The sequence below is a fragment of the Anabrus simplex genome, chromosome 4 (assembly GCF_040414725.1).
Source record: "Anabrus simplex isolate iqAnaSimp1 chromosome 4, ASM4041472v1, whole genome shotgun sequence".
NCBI lineage: Eukaryota > Metazoa > Arthropoda > Insecta > Orthoptera > Tettigoniidae > Anabrus > Anabrus simplex.
The window spans coordinates 119,267,167-119,287,396 of record NC_090268.1 but is presented as its reverse complement, the minus strand read 5'-3'; the positions used below and the strand labels follow the sequence as shown (position 1 = coordinate 119,287,396).

Below are 20,230 nucleotides of genomic sequence, written 5' to 3'. Positions count from 1 at the left end.
AAAGATATAGTTCGTGATAGTTAAAAACTATCATTTGCACTAGCATAGATTAGCTAAGAGAGTTCCTTCTAACTTGAAGTGTCTGAGTTCATAGGCTTGTACTAAATGAAAGCTATGTTCACAATTAGAGAATCTAATGTGTGTGTCGGAGCTTGAGTGAGCTTGGGGATGTGTGGCATACAACATCGGGGCTCGACATGGATGAAGGAACGGGAAAGTGGAGTAGTGACCTGAGGTGAAACCTCATACTACCAGAATTCCGTCCACCTGGTCGAGACACATTTTTAAGAGGAGTAGCCTCCGTGTTCGACGTTCAGTGTATTCTGGAGCAGGACACTGGGGAGAATCCTGATGAGTGACAGACAGGGAGCTCCTTATATACTGCACACGACGTAACAGACACGCGCACTGAAGACTGCGCGTCGAGTCTCGAATGATCCACGCTTGCGTGCGTGCGGCTGGCAGGCGCTGAACGAAGAGAGCGGAGGACATACAATTATTATTATTATTATTATTATTATTATTATTATTATTATTATTATTATTATTATTATTATTATTATTATTATTATTATTGCCAATAATCTATAGCACTGTACTGTAAAGTAATCGATGTTTTCTTTTCTTAGTGGGAAACCACGGAAAACCACTTCTTCTCCAGGCAAATGCCGGAATAGTACCTAACTTAAGGCCACGGCCACTTCCCTCCCTTTTCCTTCTCTATCCCTTCCGACCACCCATCCACCACAAGGCCCCTGTTCAGCATAGCAGGTGAGGCCGCCTGGGCGAGGTACTGGTCCTTTACCCCGGTTGTGTCCCCCGACCCATAGTCTCATGCTCCAGGAAACTGCCCTTGAGGCGGTACGGGTTGGGATCCCTCTCTGAGTCCGAGACAAAAACCAATCCTGGAGGGTAAACAGAATAAGAAAGAAAGAAGAATTATTAATTACAATTGAGTAAATTTTTCTCAGGTAACTGTAGTTGAGCCCAATTACTTTTATTTTGTACTATTCCCATAACTGGTTCTACCCAGTGGCTCTATGAGCCTATCGTCGTACAGTTCGTCAAAGAAGTGCAACATGAAGGCAAGGCCTGCATCGGAGCGCGTTCCCAAATCATCAGCCACACCCTGTGATTTAAAAAAGAAACTCTGATATTTAGTATTTTCCTCTTTTATAGCCACGTTCGTAATCTATTTTTGATCATCGTTCTTGATCCCATGAAATCTTAAAAACCGCGATGCATAAATGCAAATAGAGAACAATTATTAAGCATATCCGAAAATGTATTATTTAGAAAATATAACTACATTCAATTGCTCTTTCCAGTCTGATTGGCAATGTACAGAATTATGAATTGTCACATACGATCAAAAAAGGAGGAAATAACACTCAAATCGTGATGGCATAAAACGTAACCATAATTCTCATCGTAGGAGTCAGAGAATTCACCAAAGAAAAGTAATATCTGGTCGAATCAGGACGAATATTAAAAATGGAGAACTCTTTTCCTGACACTGCCACTCGACAAATGTTGCAAATGTCACGTCAAGAAGGAAGCGATTTCGTTCTTGACTGTGTACGACCGGGAAAAATGTGCGCTACATCCGTCAAGGAGGGGAAAACATTCAATTTGAATTCCGCTACAAGTTTCATCATAACTCTGTGCATGAAAATAGCACAGTATTTTAATGTGTCCAAACCTTTGAACTGTCACACACGATGTTACCTAGAATCTGTCAGCACATTACTCCATCACTGTAAAGTTCATACTGGCTGTTTTCTTAAAGTACATACAAAACCACAAAACATGTTCCAACTGGTGAATCGAATGTGTCTAGAGAGAGACCTTACCACCCCATGGCATATTACACGGCTGTGAGAAGGAGCTACTTCATAGTTCTTGGCTGATTTCTAAGCTCATGGGTGATCGTCATGTAAGGTTGATGTATTCCAGTAAATCTTGCTGGCTATGTTCAAACACTCCTTCTTAAGACAAAATAATTCTGTCATCTCCACAACTTAGAGAACAATTAATAATTACGCAGATATCAATTAAAAATCAATTGATTTATTATAATAATGTCCGCCTGTATGTTAAGGTGGTTAGTGGGATTAGTTGCCATTTCCGAATGTCCGGGTTCGATTCGCGGCTCTGCCACAAAATTTGAAAAGTACGAGGGCTTGAACTGGGTCCACTCAGCCTTGGGATGTTAACTGAGTGGGGGGCGGGCGATTACGACCTCAGCCATTCTTGAAGTGGTTTTCCGTGATTTCCCCAATTCTCCTCCTGGTAAATGCCGGGACGGTACCTAAATTAAGGCCACAGCCGCTTCCTCCCCTCTCCCTTCTCTATCCTTTCCAATCTTCTCATCCCCCACACGACCCCTGTTCATCACAGTAGGTGAGGCCACATGGGCGAAGTACTGGTCCTCCACATCAGTTGTATTCCCGACCAAATATCTATGCTTCAGGACACTGCCCTTGAGGTGGTAGAGGTAGGATACCTCGCTGAGTCCGAGTGAATAACCAACTCCGGAGGGTAAACGGATTAAGAAAGAAAGAAAGAAAGAAAGAAAGAAAGAAAAAAGAAAGAAATTAAATAATAATAATAATAATAATAATAATAATAATAATAATAATAATAATAATAATAATAAGGAAAAACCAAAGAAGAAGACCGGAACAACATGGTCTCAAGAGAGAAAAGAAGCACACAGCAAACGAATGAAGGAAGTGTGGGCACAAAGAAAGGCAAATGCCTGTCTCTAAGTACTTTGCGTAGTCCTAATGGGCTCATTCGCAATATATATAATAATAATAATAATAATAATAATAATAATAATAATAATAATAATAATAATAATAATAATAATAATAATAATAATAATAATAATAATAATAATAATAATGGCGTAGGGCCTCCGGTGGGGTCTGATGCAGGACTTTCGCCTGTAGGCGACCTGCCCATGCCTGTGAGGATGGGGCCCTACCTAAGATGATTTCTAATATTGAAGACATCACAAGCACCCAATCCGGAACCAGACGAATTAACCAATTGAAGTTAAAATTCCCGACCCGGCCGGTAATCGAACCTGGGACCTTTTGCTAACCATTCAGACATGAAGCTGAACATAATTAATAGGGAAAGGATTTGAAGGTGGAAAGGGGGGAAAAGTTCTGAAAATACATACATAAAGGTGTTTATGAAATCACTTTATTAAGGTTTAAACCAGTTACGTAAAATTTCTTCATTCCATTTTCTGGGTTCTAAAAGTTAATAAATTTCTTATATTGGATTTCACACAGCATTGTAATGGTAGTCTACTATTTTCCCGAAACCTGTATGAATAAATAATTTTCAATTATAAAAGTTGGGTAGGGTGATAAAACTAGGAAGGAGGACCAGTACCTTGCTCAGGCGACCTCACCTGCTATGCTGAACAGGAGCCGCGTGGGGGAGACGCCCCTCTACTCAGTTGATCCCCTCTCCCTCCCCCCCCCCCCCCCGAGGCTGATTGAACCCCGTTCCAGCCCTCGTACTTCTTTTCAAATTGCGTGGCAGAGCCGGAAATCGAACCCCGGGTCTGTGGGGTTGGCAACTAATCATAATAACCACTGCACCACAGAGGCGGACTTTTTTTTCATTGAACCATATATTGGTGAAGAACAATATGGATTTAGGCATGGAGTAGGCACAAGGGATGCCATTGGTTTGCTGAAAGTCATAGGAGAAAGGTACACAGAGAATAATTGAAAAGTATACATAGTCTTTGTAGACTTAAAGAAGGCATTCGACAAAGTGAAGTGGGATAAATCTTTGAGATACTTAAGAAAACATGGAGTGGAATGGAGAGAGAAAGAAGACTGATCAAGGAATTATATTACAACCAAGCAGCAAGAGTGAGAATAAGAGGAGAATTAAGAGAAGAAATCAGATTGGGGAGAGGTGTTAGACAGGGTTGCTGCTTATCAGCAGCTTTGTTTAATATTTACTTGGAGGAAATTATTTGTGAATGTTTAGATGGTAAAAGAGGTGTCAATATTGGAGGTAGGATAATTGAACGCATAATATTTGCTGATGATATGGCAGTAATAGCTGAAAATGTGAAAGACCTCCTCAAAATGCTGAGAGAATTAAACAAAAACTGTGAAGAGTATGGAATGTGCATAAACAAAAAGAAAACTAAATTCATGATACTTGGAGGTAAAGGTGAAAACGCCACAATCAAGATAGGGGATTTATTGATTTATTTAGCGTATGGCTTTACAGATACAACACATAATGATTTTGAAGAACAAACTATATATTTATATCCAGGTTATTTATATAGTTAACTGTCTCTGGAAGTGCATGAGCAAAGTCACTGATATCGCCAATGTACTTTCTTTTTGACATTCGCTGATAATGTGCAGGATGGTCTGCTTAGAGGCACCACAGTCGCAGACTTGTAGTGGAAATCTGCGCAGTTACCATGGCCCGATCGTATCCTGTTAAGAGTAGACCAGGTTTTCCAAGGAAGCTCAAATCCAGGTGGTAGTGACGAACCTATGTGTGGCAAAGTTGACTCAGGCCTAGTATCTTGTCTTCCCTGCCATTCCTTAGTAATATTGAAGGTGGTATTCTTAAGTTCTATTGCAGTTCTTATTGGTGGATTTCGGGACCTTAGACGATTCAGGCGAACATCGGCGATGTCGTCATGTAGTGGTAATTGGGGATTATTTATTAATTTTTTAAATTCCCTGAGGAGAGCGTTTTTACGTCGAAGATCTGGTGGGGAGATATGGCTGAGAATAGGTAGACAATATGTGGGTGTAGACCTTATTGTGCCAGTGACGAGACGCATCGTGGTGTTGAGCTGCGTATCTATGAGGTTGGTGTGAGGGCTACTCAGCCAAACAGGAGCGTAGTACTCAGCAGCCGAGAACGCAAGTCCCAAAGCGGTGCATCGGAGTAAAGTTGCTGTTGAACCCCAAGTTGTACCACATAATTTTTGGATTACGTTGTTGCGAGTTCTTACTTTGGATTGGACGTTACGAAGGTGTTGTCTAAAGGAGAGTGTTCTATCTAAGGTAACTCCTAGGTATTTAGAGAATCTATTATGTCTCAATAACTGATTTCCAATGTACACCTGCAATTGTTTGTTAGCCATCTTGCTGTTTAGATGGAAGCAGCATACTTCTGTTTTATTGGCATTAAGTGTAAGTCTCCACAATTTAAAGTACTGTACCAACACTTTTATGTCGTCCGTTAAGGTCATCTCGGACTTCTCGAACGTTGTATCTCTGGTAGCAATAGCCCAATCATCGGCATATCCAAATTTTCTTGAAAATGTGGCACGCATGTCTGAGATATATAGGCTAAATAAGATTGGAGCAAGAACAGAACCCTGAGGAAGTCCATTATTTAGTGATCTTTTGGTGCTCACAGTATTTCCCATATGTACTTGGAAAAGTCTTTGGCTTAGCATATGATTCAAGAGCGGGGCAATCGTCTTACATGGTATCAGTTTCAGAAACTTGAGTAGGCCATCCTTCCAGACTGTATCATAGAATAGGGGATGAAATTACTGAACAGGTGAATAAGTTTAAGTATCTTGAAAGTATTGTGACTGAAGACCTTCACTCTACAACAGACATAAAAGCTCGAATTGCCTTAGCCAAGGAAAGCCTCAACAAGAAGAAAAGCAGTTTTGTGGATCGCCAGAGAAAGATCTGAGGAAGAGACTTGCAAGGTTTTACGTATGGAGTATAGCTATATATGGCGCTGAAACATGTACATTAAGGAAGGAAGAACAGAGAAGAACAGAGGCATTTGAGATGTAGATTTGGAGAAGACTTGAAGGAGTAAGCTGGGAAGATAAATATCAAATAAGGAAATTCTGAAGAGAGCTGGAGAAGTGAGGAGCATGCTGACAGTAATCTAAAAAAAAAAGGAAGAAAAATTGGATAGGCCATAATCTATGACATAATACTTTACTATGGGCAGCAATGGAATGGATGATACAAGGAAAACGAGGAAGAGAAAGGAGACGATATCAGTTATTAGACAGCCGGGCTGAGTGGCTCAGACGGTTAAGGCGCTGGCCTTCTAACCCCAACTTGGCAGGTTCGATCCTGGCTCAGTCCGGTGGTATTTGAAGGTGCTCAAATACGACAGCCCCGTGTCGGTAGATTTACTGGCACGTAAAAGAACTCCTGCGGGACTAAATTCCGGCACCTCGGCGTCTCCGAAGACCTTAAAAAGTAGTTAGTGGGACGTAAAACAAATAACATTAATTATTAATTATTATTAGACAACATTAGAAAAAGAAAGGAAGATTATGCAGAAGGGTAGAAAACGGCACAAGATCGAGAGATATGGAGATCGTAGCCGTGATTGGACCTGCCGAATGGCAGAACAACCTATGATGATGATGAACCATTACGCAGATTAAGTAACTTCGAGTATATGAAAGTACTTCGAAAAAAGAGCTCTTTCGATTTGCCGATGCAGATGAACTGTTTTACTCACGTGCCGTATCTAACAACTTCTTTCTTACGAATGTCGCACAATAATACTCAGCAGTGTCATCTTGGAGTTCCTATAATAAGTGAAATTCACGAAAGAAATGCCATAATACATTCTTTGACCTAAACCTAAATTAGCGAACATATTTCTCATAATTTGTTTTGTCTATCTGTAGATTAATGGTAGACTGTCGGCCTCCGGATTCCAAGATCACAGGTTTAAACCCAGCAGAGGTAATTGAATCTTTGAAGGGTGGAAGCAGACAATTTCATACTCCATGTAAAAGATTTCTGGCGACACATTTGGTGTCACAAACCAAACCAAACCAAACCAAACCAAACCAAACCAAACCCAACCCCATGGTGCAACAGCTGCGAAGGGCCATGGCCTAGCAAGCGACTGCCGCTCAGCCAAAGGCATGCAGATTATGAGGTGTCGTGTGGTCAGCACGACAAATTTTATCAGCCGTTATTCTTGGCTTTCTATACCGGGGCCGTTATTTCACCGTCAGATAGCTCCCCAATTGTAATCACGTAGGCTGAGTTGACCTCGAACCGGTCCTCAGATCCAGGTGAAAATTCCTGATCTGCTCGGTAATCGAGCCCGGGGCCTCCGGGTAAGAGGCAGGCACGCTACCCCTATACCACGGGGACATTTAGTGTTCGCCCGATAAAAATGTTAAAACTCAGCTACAGATAGCTCACCAGAGATCTGGTTTACTCTGCCATCTGGTAGAGTGAAACGCAACGTCAGAATTGACACGCAGGCAGCGTAAATGGCGTTACATTAAAAGTTATCGATATGGTAGCTGAGACCTTACAATTATTATTATTATTATTATTATTATTATTATTATTATTATTATTATTATTATTATTATTATTATTATTATGCCGTATTAACACGTTCCAACATTCTGTTACAGACACAACGACTTACCGTGGAACATCCGTAAATTTCTTCACAATCGGTTGCGAGATTTCCGATTCAGCGATGATCTTCGCCAGGTATCTCCGTGGTCGCAAAGCGCGTGGTCGCACACGGACCTGCCCCGACTGAGAGCAGGACGAGTGGGAGCTCAGGTAAGTAAACCCACACGCAGTTATGTCAATTCTAAAGTAAGTTATTGAACTATGAATCAGTAGCATAGCCAGGATCGACCGATGGGGAGGGGAGCATTTATAGTTACAAAATGATGTGCGTGTGTGGAGCGCGTATGCATGAGTATCTTTATAAGGACACTGATACGAGTGTATTATGTGGATATTGAGATTGAAGTACACTACAAAATCTTACATTCAGTACACAACAAGAACAATACGATGAAGGTGAACAGTTTTACGGAGAATGGTATGTTCAGATTACAATCCAATATCCAACTTTCGAGGCTTCTTAGAAAATAGATTCAAGAGATCTGTTGGTTTTACGATTATGTTTCTGTGAATGTTCAAATGACCCAACCCATCGAGTCGACTTTCTCTTGTTTATTGTCAATTTCTGTTTTTCTTTTGTAAAATTTCCATGTGGGGGGGTCTAACCCCCAGTAACAGCCCCCCCCCCCCCGGTCCTGGCTACGCCCCTAGGTGGAATCACCAGCGGCCAGTTCTGTACACGTTCTACCATTTAAGTTACGTGTACCGGTTGAAAAGAGCAGCTAACTTATCCGCCCTGTAGAAGGTTATTTCCGTTTGACGAGTTCCGGCTAATGTCCCTGTCAGTATAAATCTCAGTTACCTAAAGGATTAATTATAGGGCACTTCGGGAGTCAGACGAGACTTAACTGGTACCTACCAGGTATTAATTCATACTCGAAAATTGTTCGCCGTATTCTACGCTGCATACCAGTTAGATAAGCTCACAACATAATTTCGCTACTTTTGGGAAGACCAGATTATTACTTAGGGAAATATTCTGAAAACTTTTAGTGGGATAAAATGTTTAGATAAGACTCAAGACTGAAGGTAGAATACAAAATCTTCCAGCACAAGTTTAGACCTTGATATTTCAAAGTTTGTTCTGGGTGATTTCCGATGGAAGAGTAGAGTTACAAAAATGTTGCAAAGTTTGGGCTGGGAAGACTTGGGAGAAAGGAGACGAGCTGCTCAACTAAGTGGTATGTTCCGAGGTGTCAGTGGAGAGATGGCATTGAATGACATCAGTAGACGAATAAGTTTGAGTGGTGTCTTCAAAAGTAGGAAATATCACAAATGAAAATAAAGCTGGAATTCAAGAGGACAAATTGGGGAAAATATTCGTTTATAGGTAGGAGAGTTAGGAATTGGAATAACTTACCAAGGGAAATGTTCAATAAATTTCCAGTTTCTTTGCAATCGTTTAATAAAAGACTAGGAAAACAACAGATAGGGAAACTGCCACCTGGGCGACTGCCCTAAATGCAGATCAGTATTGATTGATATTGAGAATATAAACTCGTGTTCATTTTTTTAGTATTTAGTGGTTAAATTACTCTGTGATGAAGCATATGACTTTAAAATAGCCTTCGTATTATAGTATATCTTGAGAACACCCCAAACTCTCATGTGAAGAATCAAGGGCAATGTACCGAACAATTACAAAACTGGTCAACTTCACATCTTGGCTACATAACCGAGCTACTAATTTTTCTTCTTAACAAGTAATAATCCTTAAAACTCTTAGGAAGAGTTAATCTGCAGTCGATTATTAAATCTGTACACGAATCTATACAAAAATATATATTATTCTGAATTATTGTCCTTAAAACGACACATTTTTCTTTCTTCTGAAAGACAAAAATATCGGATGGAGGTGTCCATGTTACTCTGTTTTAGTTAGAATAACAAAAATGTAAAAGAAGGAGAAACATTTTCTGGTAATAAGATTCACTGCACAGTTGCCAATTTCTTTTTTACTATCTTCCTGTATTCTTCGTCACTAAAATCGAGTAGTATCAAATTATGTGAACAAAATTATTTGGACTTGGCTGGGATCGTATATTATGATGAAAATGTACAGGCTATATAATTTTATTCATTAAAAGCAAGGGGGATAAAAAGAACGGAATATAAAACCGTTAACGCTGAGGCTGGGTAGGTAAGAGATGTGCTGAAACAATGGAAGGGAATATATTGCGCTTTTTCTGCCACTTACAGGACATAAACTTACAAGACTCTACTATGCCTAGTGTTCTTGGTCTGTAAAGCCTTGATTGTTAAATATAGAGTAACTCGTAAGTTGGAATCCCATACTCAATTGTTAACGTAAATCATTATTGACCGAGTCGTCAAAACAAACATCCAAGCAAACAATCTTGCGTTCATAAACGACAGTACCTTCAGTTTCTCGTGCAATCCGAACACGAGAGTATTTATTTTATTAAAAGTGCTACTTACACCGGCTAGAATTCGAACGACAGCAGCTTAGGTGTAAAGTTGACAAGGATGATGCAAAAGATGAATTTTCATCTTCAGATCTTTCTGTACTAACAAAATTGTATGCCTTAAAGGAAGTGGATAAATTATTTCTGAGTAGCCTAAGCAAAGACGGTTTTTCTTATGATATATCTGAACGGAGATGTGCATAACTTACAAAATGTTCATTGAAGGCCTGTGTGGAACATTACACTGTTTTAAAGAGAAACAGAGACAAAACCGATGCAGAAATACCAGAGAGCAGCCAAGAAGGACTAGGTGGAGGAAATTCTCATAACCATGAAGATATAATTGGACAAATAATTTGAAGACGCGATCTCTCGATCTGTTAAGTTACGAAGGAAAATGAACCTAAGAAGGTTGGAGTGAAATAAGTCCCGCAGGCTTGTTTCTGAACAATTTTAGATTTGCTGGCGATAACGTTTTAACGTATGAAGTCCTGGAACGACTAAAATATATGAATTAGTTAATAATTCATTGAAAATGAAAAATAAAAATACTGAAATAAAAATGCTGACAAAAACACCACATTAATATCGGAATCCAAAAATCGAAGCTATTTCTTTCCTTAACTATTAATGTCAGAAGAACAGTTGTGCAGTCTCTTGAAGCAGCATTGAACACCATCACCACCACCAGCATGAGGAAGAAATCACTCTTGTCTGATTATCACTAGGGCTTTATTAAACCATCGTATGAAATACTGAGTCGAAGATTTGATGGTCCCCGAAATTAAATTACTGTACGCGGTATGCACCCTTGACTACAGGAACGTGGGACAGTCTCTCCAGTACGTCGAATCAGATAAATACTCGGATACATTTCCTTTTAAAAAATGATCCCTGATTGTGCGGTACATTATTATTATTATTATTATTATTATTATTATTATTATTATTATTATTATGGATGATGATGATGATGATGCTTGTTGTTTTAAGGGGCCTAACATCGAAGGTCATCGGCCCCGAATGGAACGAAATGAATGACATGAGACATGAAGTTAAAATTTTAAAAAGTATCCACTGACTAGAGTTAAAAAAAGAATGGTGATCAAGAAAAATGAGGGTGAGATTAAAACATTCAGGGGATCAAATACGCAATGCCTTATGTTCTATTAAAATAAGAGAAAATACAGGAAAACGAAGGAATAAGGCATTGCCCAGTAGTATAGATATTAACACATAATTTACGTTAGACGTTAAAATAACACATTAAAATGCGCAACACAAACTAAAATGAAGTCAATGAGATAAAAGCGCAACTGACATAAACAACACTAGGACAAAGGACATCATCACACACGATAAAACAGACCGCTATCCCTCATAAAGCGGATGACGAGGTCTGCTGACTGCTCGTCATCGCGCAAGATAAGGGAGATAGATATCGGAAGGTTAATACTACGGCGTAGATCGACCAGGTCCACGCACTCCGTAAGGATGTGTACCACGGTAAGATGGTCGCCGCAGGTACACACCGGAGGGGGTTCTCCTTTCAGTAGATGGGAGTGCGTCAAGATACCGTGGCCGATCCGAAGGCGACATAATACCACGGCTTCCCTCCGCGAAGCCCGAAGGGAAGTCCTCCATACCTTCGTTGTTCCTTTTATCGCTCTCAGCTTATTGGGAAGTGGGATGGCCTGCCACTCCATCTCCCAATGAGACATAACCAGATGTCTCAGCTGAGAGCTAATATCACTTGCTGGAACCTTGAAAGGAAACGGGGGCAGTGTAACTGCCTCCTTGGCAGCCTGATCTGCTAACTCGTTTCCCTCTATGCCCATGTGGCTGGGGAGCCACACAAACGTAATTCTGGTGCCGGCATCCGAACACCCGGCCAGCAGGTCCTGGATCCGCTGCACCAGAGGGTGTCGAGGGAAACAGGTATCAATAGACTGAAGCGAACTCAAGGAGTCAGTACACACAAGAAAGTGTCGGCGCTCATTGTCTGGTGCGTACCGCAGAGCCTCACAGATAGCATAGAGCTCTGCCGTGTACACACTACAGGTGTCCGGAAGAGCAAAAAGAAACCGATCATTGTCGACAACGAACGCACAGCCCACCTTCGTATCTGTCCTTGAACCATCCGGGTAAACGACGACTGAACCTGGATAGCGGCCAACAACAGACAGGTAGATCCTCCGATAAATCGAAGGGTCCGTGTCTCCTTTCGGGCCAGTGTGCAAATCCAGGATGATTTCAGGTCGTCGTACAACCCACGGAGGTACCCCACTTGGTTGTCTGACAAGGCAAGGAATCGAAGGTACATCAAACAATTCATAACTGCTATCCAAGCATATCCCAACCGGCCGCGTCGCACAAGGATGAGCAGCGTACAACAAACGGTTGCCATTGTTGAACACGCAAGGATAGCTCGGATGAAGTGGCATCTGTCGCAAATTTGCAGCATACCTAAGTAGTAGTTGCTGGCGCCTCAGGTGTAAAGGCGGCACACCAGACTCAGCGAGCAGGCTAGCGATGGGGCTAGTACGAAAAGCTCCCGTCGCCAACCTAACCCCGCTGTGGTGGATACTGTTCAGCTTCGCAAGAACGCTTGGTCTTGCGGAGCCATATGCTGCACTGCCGTAGTCTAACCGGGATAAAATGTGTGCCCGATAGAATCGCAGGAGCACCACGCGGTCAGCTCCCCAATTAGTGCTGCTAAGAAACTTCAAGAGGTTAAGCCTCTTGGTGCATTGCACTTTTAGCTCCCGCACGTGTGGCTCCCACGATAATTTACTGTCAAAAAGGAGCCCAAGAAATCGGCAGGTGTCAACAACTGGAAGAACGACATTACCTAGATAAAGCTCAGGATGAGGGTGAAGTAAACGTTGACAAAAGTGGACAACGGAGGTCTTTGCGGCAGAAAACCAAAAGCCATGTTCTAAGGTCCACTTCTCCACCCTCCTAATAGCTTGCTGTAACTGTCGCTCTGCGACTGCCATACTGCACGAGCTATAGTGCAGAGCAAAATCATCCACATATAGGGACGGTATTACGGCTGGACCAGCAGCAGCGACAATACCGTTTATGGCAATCGCGAACAGAGTGACAATAAGAACCGATCCCTGTGGGACTCCATTTTCTTGAACGTGGTATTGCGAATATGTCCTCCCTACTCGGACACGGAATAGACGGAGGGACAAAAAATTCGCAATAAATACCGGCAAGTTACCTCGGAATCTCCATTGATGCAGGACTGAAAGGATGCCATATCGCCAGGTGGTGTCGTAGGCCTTCTCCAAGTCAAAGAAGACAGCTACCAAGTGCTGTTTGCGGAGAAACGCATCCTGGATAGAGCTCTTCAGGCGTACCAAGTGGTCTGTGGTGGATCGAGCGGCTCGAAATCCACATTGGTACTCGGACAAGAGTCCTTGTTTCTCCAGACACCACACGAGTCTGCGATTTACCATCCTCTCAAATAGCTTACACAGGCAATTTGTAAGACAAATCGGTCTGTAACTTCCTGCATACTTAAGATCTTTGTCAGGCTTGAGGACAGGAATGACTATGCCCTCTCGCCACTGAGACGGACAATCACCCTCTGTCCAGATTCAGTTGAACACACGAAGGAGATATAGTAAACTATCATCACTAAGGTGTTTCAACATCTGGTTATGGATGTTGTCCGGTCCAGGAGACGTGGTCTTGCAAAGCGCTAAGGCGCTGCGGAGTTCCCACTCCGTAAAGGGCACGTTGTAGTCCTCCGAAGCTTGGGTGGCAAAACTAAGGTGATGACGTTCTGCCTTCCGCTTCAGAGGGAGGAAATCAGGATTGTAATTCCCGGAGCCAGAGACATCCGCGAAATGACTAGCGAGATGATTAGCAATCGCGAGGGGATCAGTGGCGACACTGCCTGCAATGGAAATTCCCGGTACAGCAGATGATCCTTGAATACCCGAAATTCGTCGAAGTTTCGTCCACACTTGAGATGATGGAGTATGTGACGTCATGGACGACACATATCTCTCCCATGAAGCCTTCTTACTTTGTCGAATAAGAACTCGCGCCTTAGCGCGGAGTTTCTTAAATGTTACCAAGTTGGCCACAGTGGGCTGTCGACGGTAACGTTTATGAGCGCGACGGCGTTCTTTGATGGCTGCTGCTATTTCATCGTTCCACCAAGGAACGAGTTTTCGGCAAGGAGCCCCCGAGAAAAACGGAATGGACTCCTCAGCAGCAGCAAGAATAACTTGGGTGACGTAAGTTATTTCCTCGCCGACGGTCCGCCTGCCATCATCGTGAAAGACAGCTAGTGATGTGTACTTTGGCCAATCAGCATGTTTAAGAATCCATCGAGGGGGAGCCTCGACGGGTTTATGTTTCAACAAAGTAAGAATGATGGGAAAATGGTCACTGTCACAGAGATCATCGTGTGCATTCCACCGAAACAGTGGAACCAACGTTCGGCTGCATAGACTTACGGCTATGCGAGAGTATGTGCCGTAACGTACACTAAAGTGAGTTGGTTCCCCGGTGTTCAAAATACATAAATCCAGAGCTGTTAGAAGTGTTTCCAGCTCTCTTCCTCGGGGACAAGGCGTCTCAGAGCTCCATATGGAGTGATGGGCGTTAAAATCGCCCAATAAGAGGAAGGGTGGTGGAAGCTGATCTATAAGATCAGCGACATCATTGATGTTCAGATGCTGGCCTGGTGGAAGATAAACATTACGCACTGTTGCTATGACAGGCAGCGAGACGCGAACAGCTACAGCCTCAAGAGGGGTTCTTAATGGAACCTCTTCGCTGTAGCTATCAGAACGTACAAAAATGCCAACGTCTCCGGAAGCCCGGTGAGCATAGTATCGTTCTGTCGAGTATAGTTTGAAATGCCTCAAGACCGTATGATGGCCAGGTCTGAAATTGGTCTCCTGAATACAGACTATACTCGCTGCGTACTCACTAATAAGGTGACGTAACTCAGCAAGATGCCTGTCATAACCGTTACCATTCCACTGTAACAGTGCCATACTGTGGACTATAAAAGGAGTGTTAGGTTATGAGCGACAAAATGCTCGTAAGCCTAAACACCATCTAGTTCTACATCCGTAGACGTAGAGGACAGCGCGACATCCATCCCGTCATCAAAAGATGGCAGGGGTGCCGCCCAGAACTTCGACGCTTTTCGGGCGCGAGGGGGTCCCCTACGAGGAGAGCGCGCAGGTTTGGGAGCAGGAGTGCCTCCTGGCGCAGACTCATATCCCCCAGATGGGGGGCATGACTTCTCCTTCGCAGGGGAAGTCCGAGAGCGCTCAGGACGGGCGCTCTTCTTCCCCTTTTTCTTTTCTAGTTTAGACGGGTTGGGAGATGGTTTCCCAGCTCTGGTCGACGATGCCGCCTCCGCCGGCTGGGGCACGACTTTCGTCGACCTCCTAGGGGGGGGGAGACATAGTCTTCCCCCCTTGCTGTGCCGGGTGGCAGTTCCCAGCCGGCACAGACTTCTGGTTGGTCGAAGGTGGGGTGGTCCCCCCCCTTCGAGCTTTGACTATTCGCGACGTTGCTGGGAGCAGCAGTCGCCTTAGGCGCAGCGGTCTGGACAGGTGTCGAGGTTGTGAATGACGAACCTGGAAGACTCTGAGCTATCAACCTATAGTCGAGTGTACGGGCAGGTGTATTCGTAGAATTAAGCTTACGGCGCGCTTCCTGGTAGGAAAGACCATCCAGGGTCTTGATCTCCTGGATCTTCTTCTCACTCAGGTATGTCGGACAATTCCGATCCCGAGGAGAATGAAAACCGGAGCAGTTAGTGCACTTGTATGGAGTTGTGCACTCCTCCGCGCCGTGAGCTACTCGTCCACATGTACCACATACAGCCTGATTCGAACAGCGAGATACCATATGTCCGAATCGTTGACATTGATAGCATCGCATAGGAGGCGGGATGTACGGCCTCACATCGCAACGATAAGTTGTTACCTTGACTTTCTCTGGTAACACTGGCAACTTGAAAGAGACAATGAAGGCACCAGTGGCAACGTCTGCACCGGTGACCTTGCGCGTAATGCGCCGGACGTGTGTCACGCCACGGTTCTTCATGTCTTCCATCAACTCGTCGTCAGTGTTCAAAATAAGGTCGCGGTGAAAGATGACTCCGCGAACCAGGTTCAAGGACTTATGCTCCTCCACTTTGACGGGGATTTCGCCAAAGTGCTCGCACATAAGCAACTGATCAGCTTGCAGTGCTGTACGAGTCTTTAGAAGCAAACTACCGTTGCGCATTTTCTTAAGTTCCTCCAGTTCGCCATAGACGCCTTCGATGTGTCTACTAAACAGGATCGACTTCACCAGCTTAAAATCGTGCATATCGGTTCTGGTAGCGACCAGAAACCTAGGGAAGCTGGATCCCATTCCTTCACGCTGCGGATGTTCCCAGGGAGTTGAACCTCTCAGGGAAGCAAAAGTTAAAGACTTAGGTGGGCGACCACCTTGAGAGAGCCGACTTCGTTTGGAAGCCATGCCCGATAGCATCCTCCCCGAATGACACCCACTCCGATCAGGGGTCTCTGTAGCCGAACCAAGCAGCCAAGGCAATACCCACCTGGTCATAGCAGGTACTGCCCGGGGTCCGATGTTGGACGATGCCTAATACGGGATGACTGAGGCAATGAGCACTAAGACTCCCTTCCTCCAGTCACCCGCAATAGCATGTACCCCATAGCGTGTACAGAGCACTAAATATAGAAAAAATAAATAAAAATAATTAATAAGAATATGTCCTTCTGGCATTCGGCTGTGCGGGGACCTGCGTTGTCAGGCGGATACCACTGCCCGGCTACATGACACTCCCACCCGCCGCGTCCTGGGTGGTTGCTGGCACGGGCTTTCGAGCGTAGTCGCACACATAGGAGCTCCATCGCCGAGCAGCACGCACATCAAAATTTCGAATGGTCTTCATCTGACCCTCGGAAAAATAATAAAAAATAAAGAGGGGACCATGGCCACATGACCATTTAAGTCGCCTTCTACGACAGGCAGGGATTACCTACGGATGTATTCAGCCTCTCCCATCCACAGGAGGTCCATCACATTATACCAAACCGCAATCCATGTCCGCGCCAAGGTCGCCCCTTTTTGTCGCCTCTTACGACAGGCAGGGGATACCGCGGGTGTATTCTACATGTGCGTCCCCCACCCGCAGGGGGTAGTGTGTTTGGTCCGCGAGAGGTATTTTATTTCCCTCAAGTCCGCCGGTAAGCCGGTTAGGACCCCCCTATCCGCCACCTGGGACGCGCCACGTGGGAGTATCACCTCTCCCCCTGCTACGCCATCATAGTAGGTTCGTGGTCATCGTTAAAGGCAGCTAACGATGAGTAGATTGACCAATCAGCATGTTTCAAAATCCATCGAGGGGGAGCCTCGACGGATTTTTGGTTCATCAAAGTAAGAATGATGGGAAAATGGTCACTGTCACAGAGATCATCGTGTGTATGCCGCCGAAACAGTGGAACCAACGTTCGGCTGCATAGACTTACGTCTATGCGAGAATATGTGCCGTAACGCACACTAAAGTGAGTTGGTTCCCCCGTGTTCAAAATACATAAATCCAGCTCTCTTACTAATGTTTCCAGCTCTCTCCCCCTGGGGCAAGGCGTCTCGCAGCCCCATATAGGCTGATGGGCGTTAAAATCGCCCAATAAGAGGAAGGGAGGTGGAAGCTGATCTATAAGATCAGTGACATCAGTTATGTTAAGAACTTGACCTGGAGGAAAATAAACATTACACACTGTTGTTATGACAGGCAGCGGAACGCGAACTGCTACAGCCTCGAGGGGAGTTCTTAATGGAACCTCTTCGCTGTAGGTATCAGAACGTACAAAAATGCCAACACCACCGGACGCCCGGTGAGCATAGTACCGTTCTATCGAGTACAGTCTGAAATTCCTCAAGACCGTATGATGACCAGGTCTGAAGTTGGTCTCCTCAATACAGACTATACTCGCTGCGTACTCACTAATAAGGTGACGTAACTCAGCAAGATGCCTGTCATAACCGTTACAATTTCACTGTAACAGTGCCATAGTGTGGAATATAAAAGGAGTGTTAGGTTATGAGCGAAAAAATGCTCGTTAGCCTAAACACTATCTAATTCTACATCCGTAGATGTAGAGGACAGCGCGACATCCATCCCGTCATCAAAAGATGGCAGGGTTGCCGCCCAGAACATCGAAACTTTTCGGGCGCGAGGGGGTCCCCTACGAGGAGAGCGCGCAGGTTTGGGAGCAGGAGTGCCTCCTGGCGAAGACTCACTCCCCCCAGATGTGGGGCATGACTTCTCCTTCGCAGGGGAAGTCCGAGAGCGCTCAGAACGGGCGCTCTTCTTCCCCTTCTTTTTTTCAGGTTTAGACGGGCTGGGAGATGGTTTCCCAGCCCTGGTCGACGATGCCGCCTCCGCCGGCTGGGGCACGACTTTCGTCGACCTCCTAGGGGGGTGACTTAGTCTTCCCCCCTTGCTGTGCAGGCTGGGAACTACCAGCCTGCACAGACTTCTGGTTGGTCGAAGGTGGGGTGGTCCCCCCCTCGAGCTTTGACTCTTTGCGACGTTGCTGGGAGCAGCAACAGTCGCCTTGGGCGCAGCGGCCTGGACAGGTGTCGAGGTTGTAAATGACGAACCTGGAAGACTCTGAGCTATCAAGTTATAATCAAGTGTACGGACAGGTGTATTCGTAGAATTAAACTTACGGCGCGCTTCCTGGTAGGAAAGACCATCCAGGGTCTTGATCTCCTGGATCTTCTTCTCACTCAGGTATGTTGGACAATTCCGATCCCGATGAGAATGAAAACCGGAGCAGTTAGTGCACTTGTATGGTGTATTGCACTCCTCCACGCCGTGAGCTACTCGTCCACATGTACCACATACAGCCTGATTCGAACAGCGAGATACCATATGTCCGAATCGCTGGCATTGATAGCATCGCATAGGAGGCGGGATGTACGGCCTCACATCGCAACGATAAGTTGTTACCTTGACTTTCTCTGGTAACACTGACAACTTGAAAGATACAATGAAGGCACCAGTGGCAACGTCTTCACCGTTGACCTTGCGCGTAATGCGCCGGACGTGTGTCACGCCACGGTTCTTCATGTCTTCCATCAACTCGTCGTCAGTGTTCAAAATAAGGTCGCGGTGAAAGATGACTCCGCGAACCAGGTTCAAGGACTTATGCACCTCCACTTTGACGGGGATTTCGCCAAAGTGCTCGCACTTAAGCAACTGATCAGCTTGCAATGCTGTACGAGTCTTTAGAAGCAAACTTCCGTTGCGCATTTTTTTAAGTTCCTCCAGTTCGCCATAGACGCCTTCGATGTGCCTACTAAAAAGGATCGACTTCACTAGCTTAAAATCGTGCCCATCGGTTCTGGTAGCGACCAGAAACCTAGGGAAGCTGGATCCCATTCCTTCACGCTGCGCATGTTCCCAGGGAGTTGAACCTCTCAGGGAAGCAAAAGTTAAAGACTTAGTTGCGGGACCACCTTGAGAGAGCCGACTTCGTTTGGAAGCCATGCCCGACAGCTTCCTCCCCGAATGTCACCCACTCCGATTAGGGGTCTCTGTAGCCGAACCAAGCAGCCAAGGCAATACCCACCAGTTGATAGCAGGTACTGCCCGGGGTCCGATGTTGGACGATGCCTAATACGGGAAGACTGAGGCAATGAGGACTAAGACTCCCTTCCTCCAGTCTCCCGCAATAGCATGTACCCCATAGCGTGTACAGAGCACTAAATATAGAAAAAAAAATAGAAATAATTAATAATATGTCCTTCTGGCATTCGGCTGTGCGGGGACCTGCGTTGTCAGGCGGATACTACTGCCCGGGTACATGACACTCCCACCCGCCGCGTCGTGGGTGGTTGCTGGCACGGGCTTTCGAGCGTAGTCGCACACATAGGAGCTCCATCGCCGAGCAGCACGCACATCAAAATTTTGAATGGTCTACATCTGACCCTCGGACAAATAATAAAAAATAAAGAGGGGCCATGGCCACATGACCCTTTTAGTCGCCTTCTACGACAGGCAGGGATTACCTATGGATGTATTCAGCCTCTCCCATCCACAGGAGGTCCATCACATTATACCAAATCGCAATCCATGTCCGCGCCAAGGTCGCCCCTTTTTGTCGCCTCTTACGACAGGCAGGGGATACCGCGGATGTATTCTGCATGTGCGTCCCCCACGCGCAGGGAGTAGTGTGTTTTTTCCGCGAGAGGTATTTTATTTCCCTCAAGTCCGCCGGCAAGCCGGTTAGGACCCCCCTATCCGCCACCTGGGACGCGCCACGTGGGAGTATCACCTCTCCCCCTGCTACGCCA

General features: G+C 45.0%; 1 protein-coding gene across 1 annotated transcript in view; it reads left to right on the top strand.

Annotated features, from left to right (window-relative positions):
- The window catches only part of LOC136872193 (dipeptidase 1-like), a 485,863-nt gene that overhangs the window by 29,846 nt on the left and 435,787 nt on the right, over positions 1-20,230 (top strand). Inside the window, exon 2 of the mRNA XM_067146027.2 lies at positions 7,436-7,592. Coding sequence (XP_067002128.1) covers positions 7,436-7,592 — 157 coding nt within the window. The remainder of the gene's footprint in view (positions 1-7,435; positions 7,593-20,230) is intronic.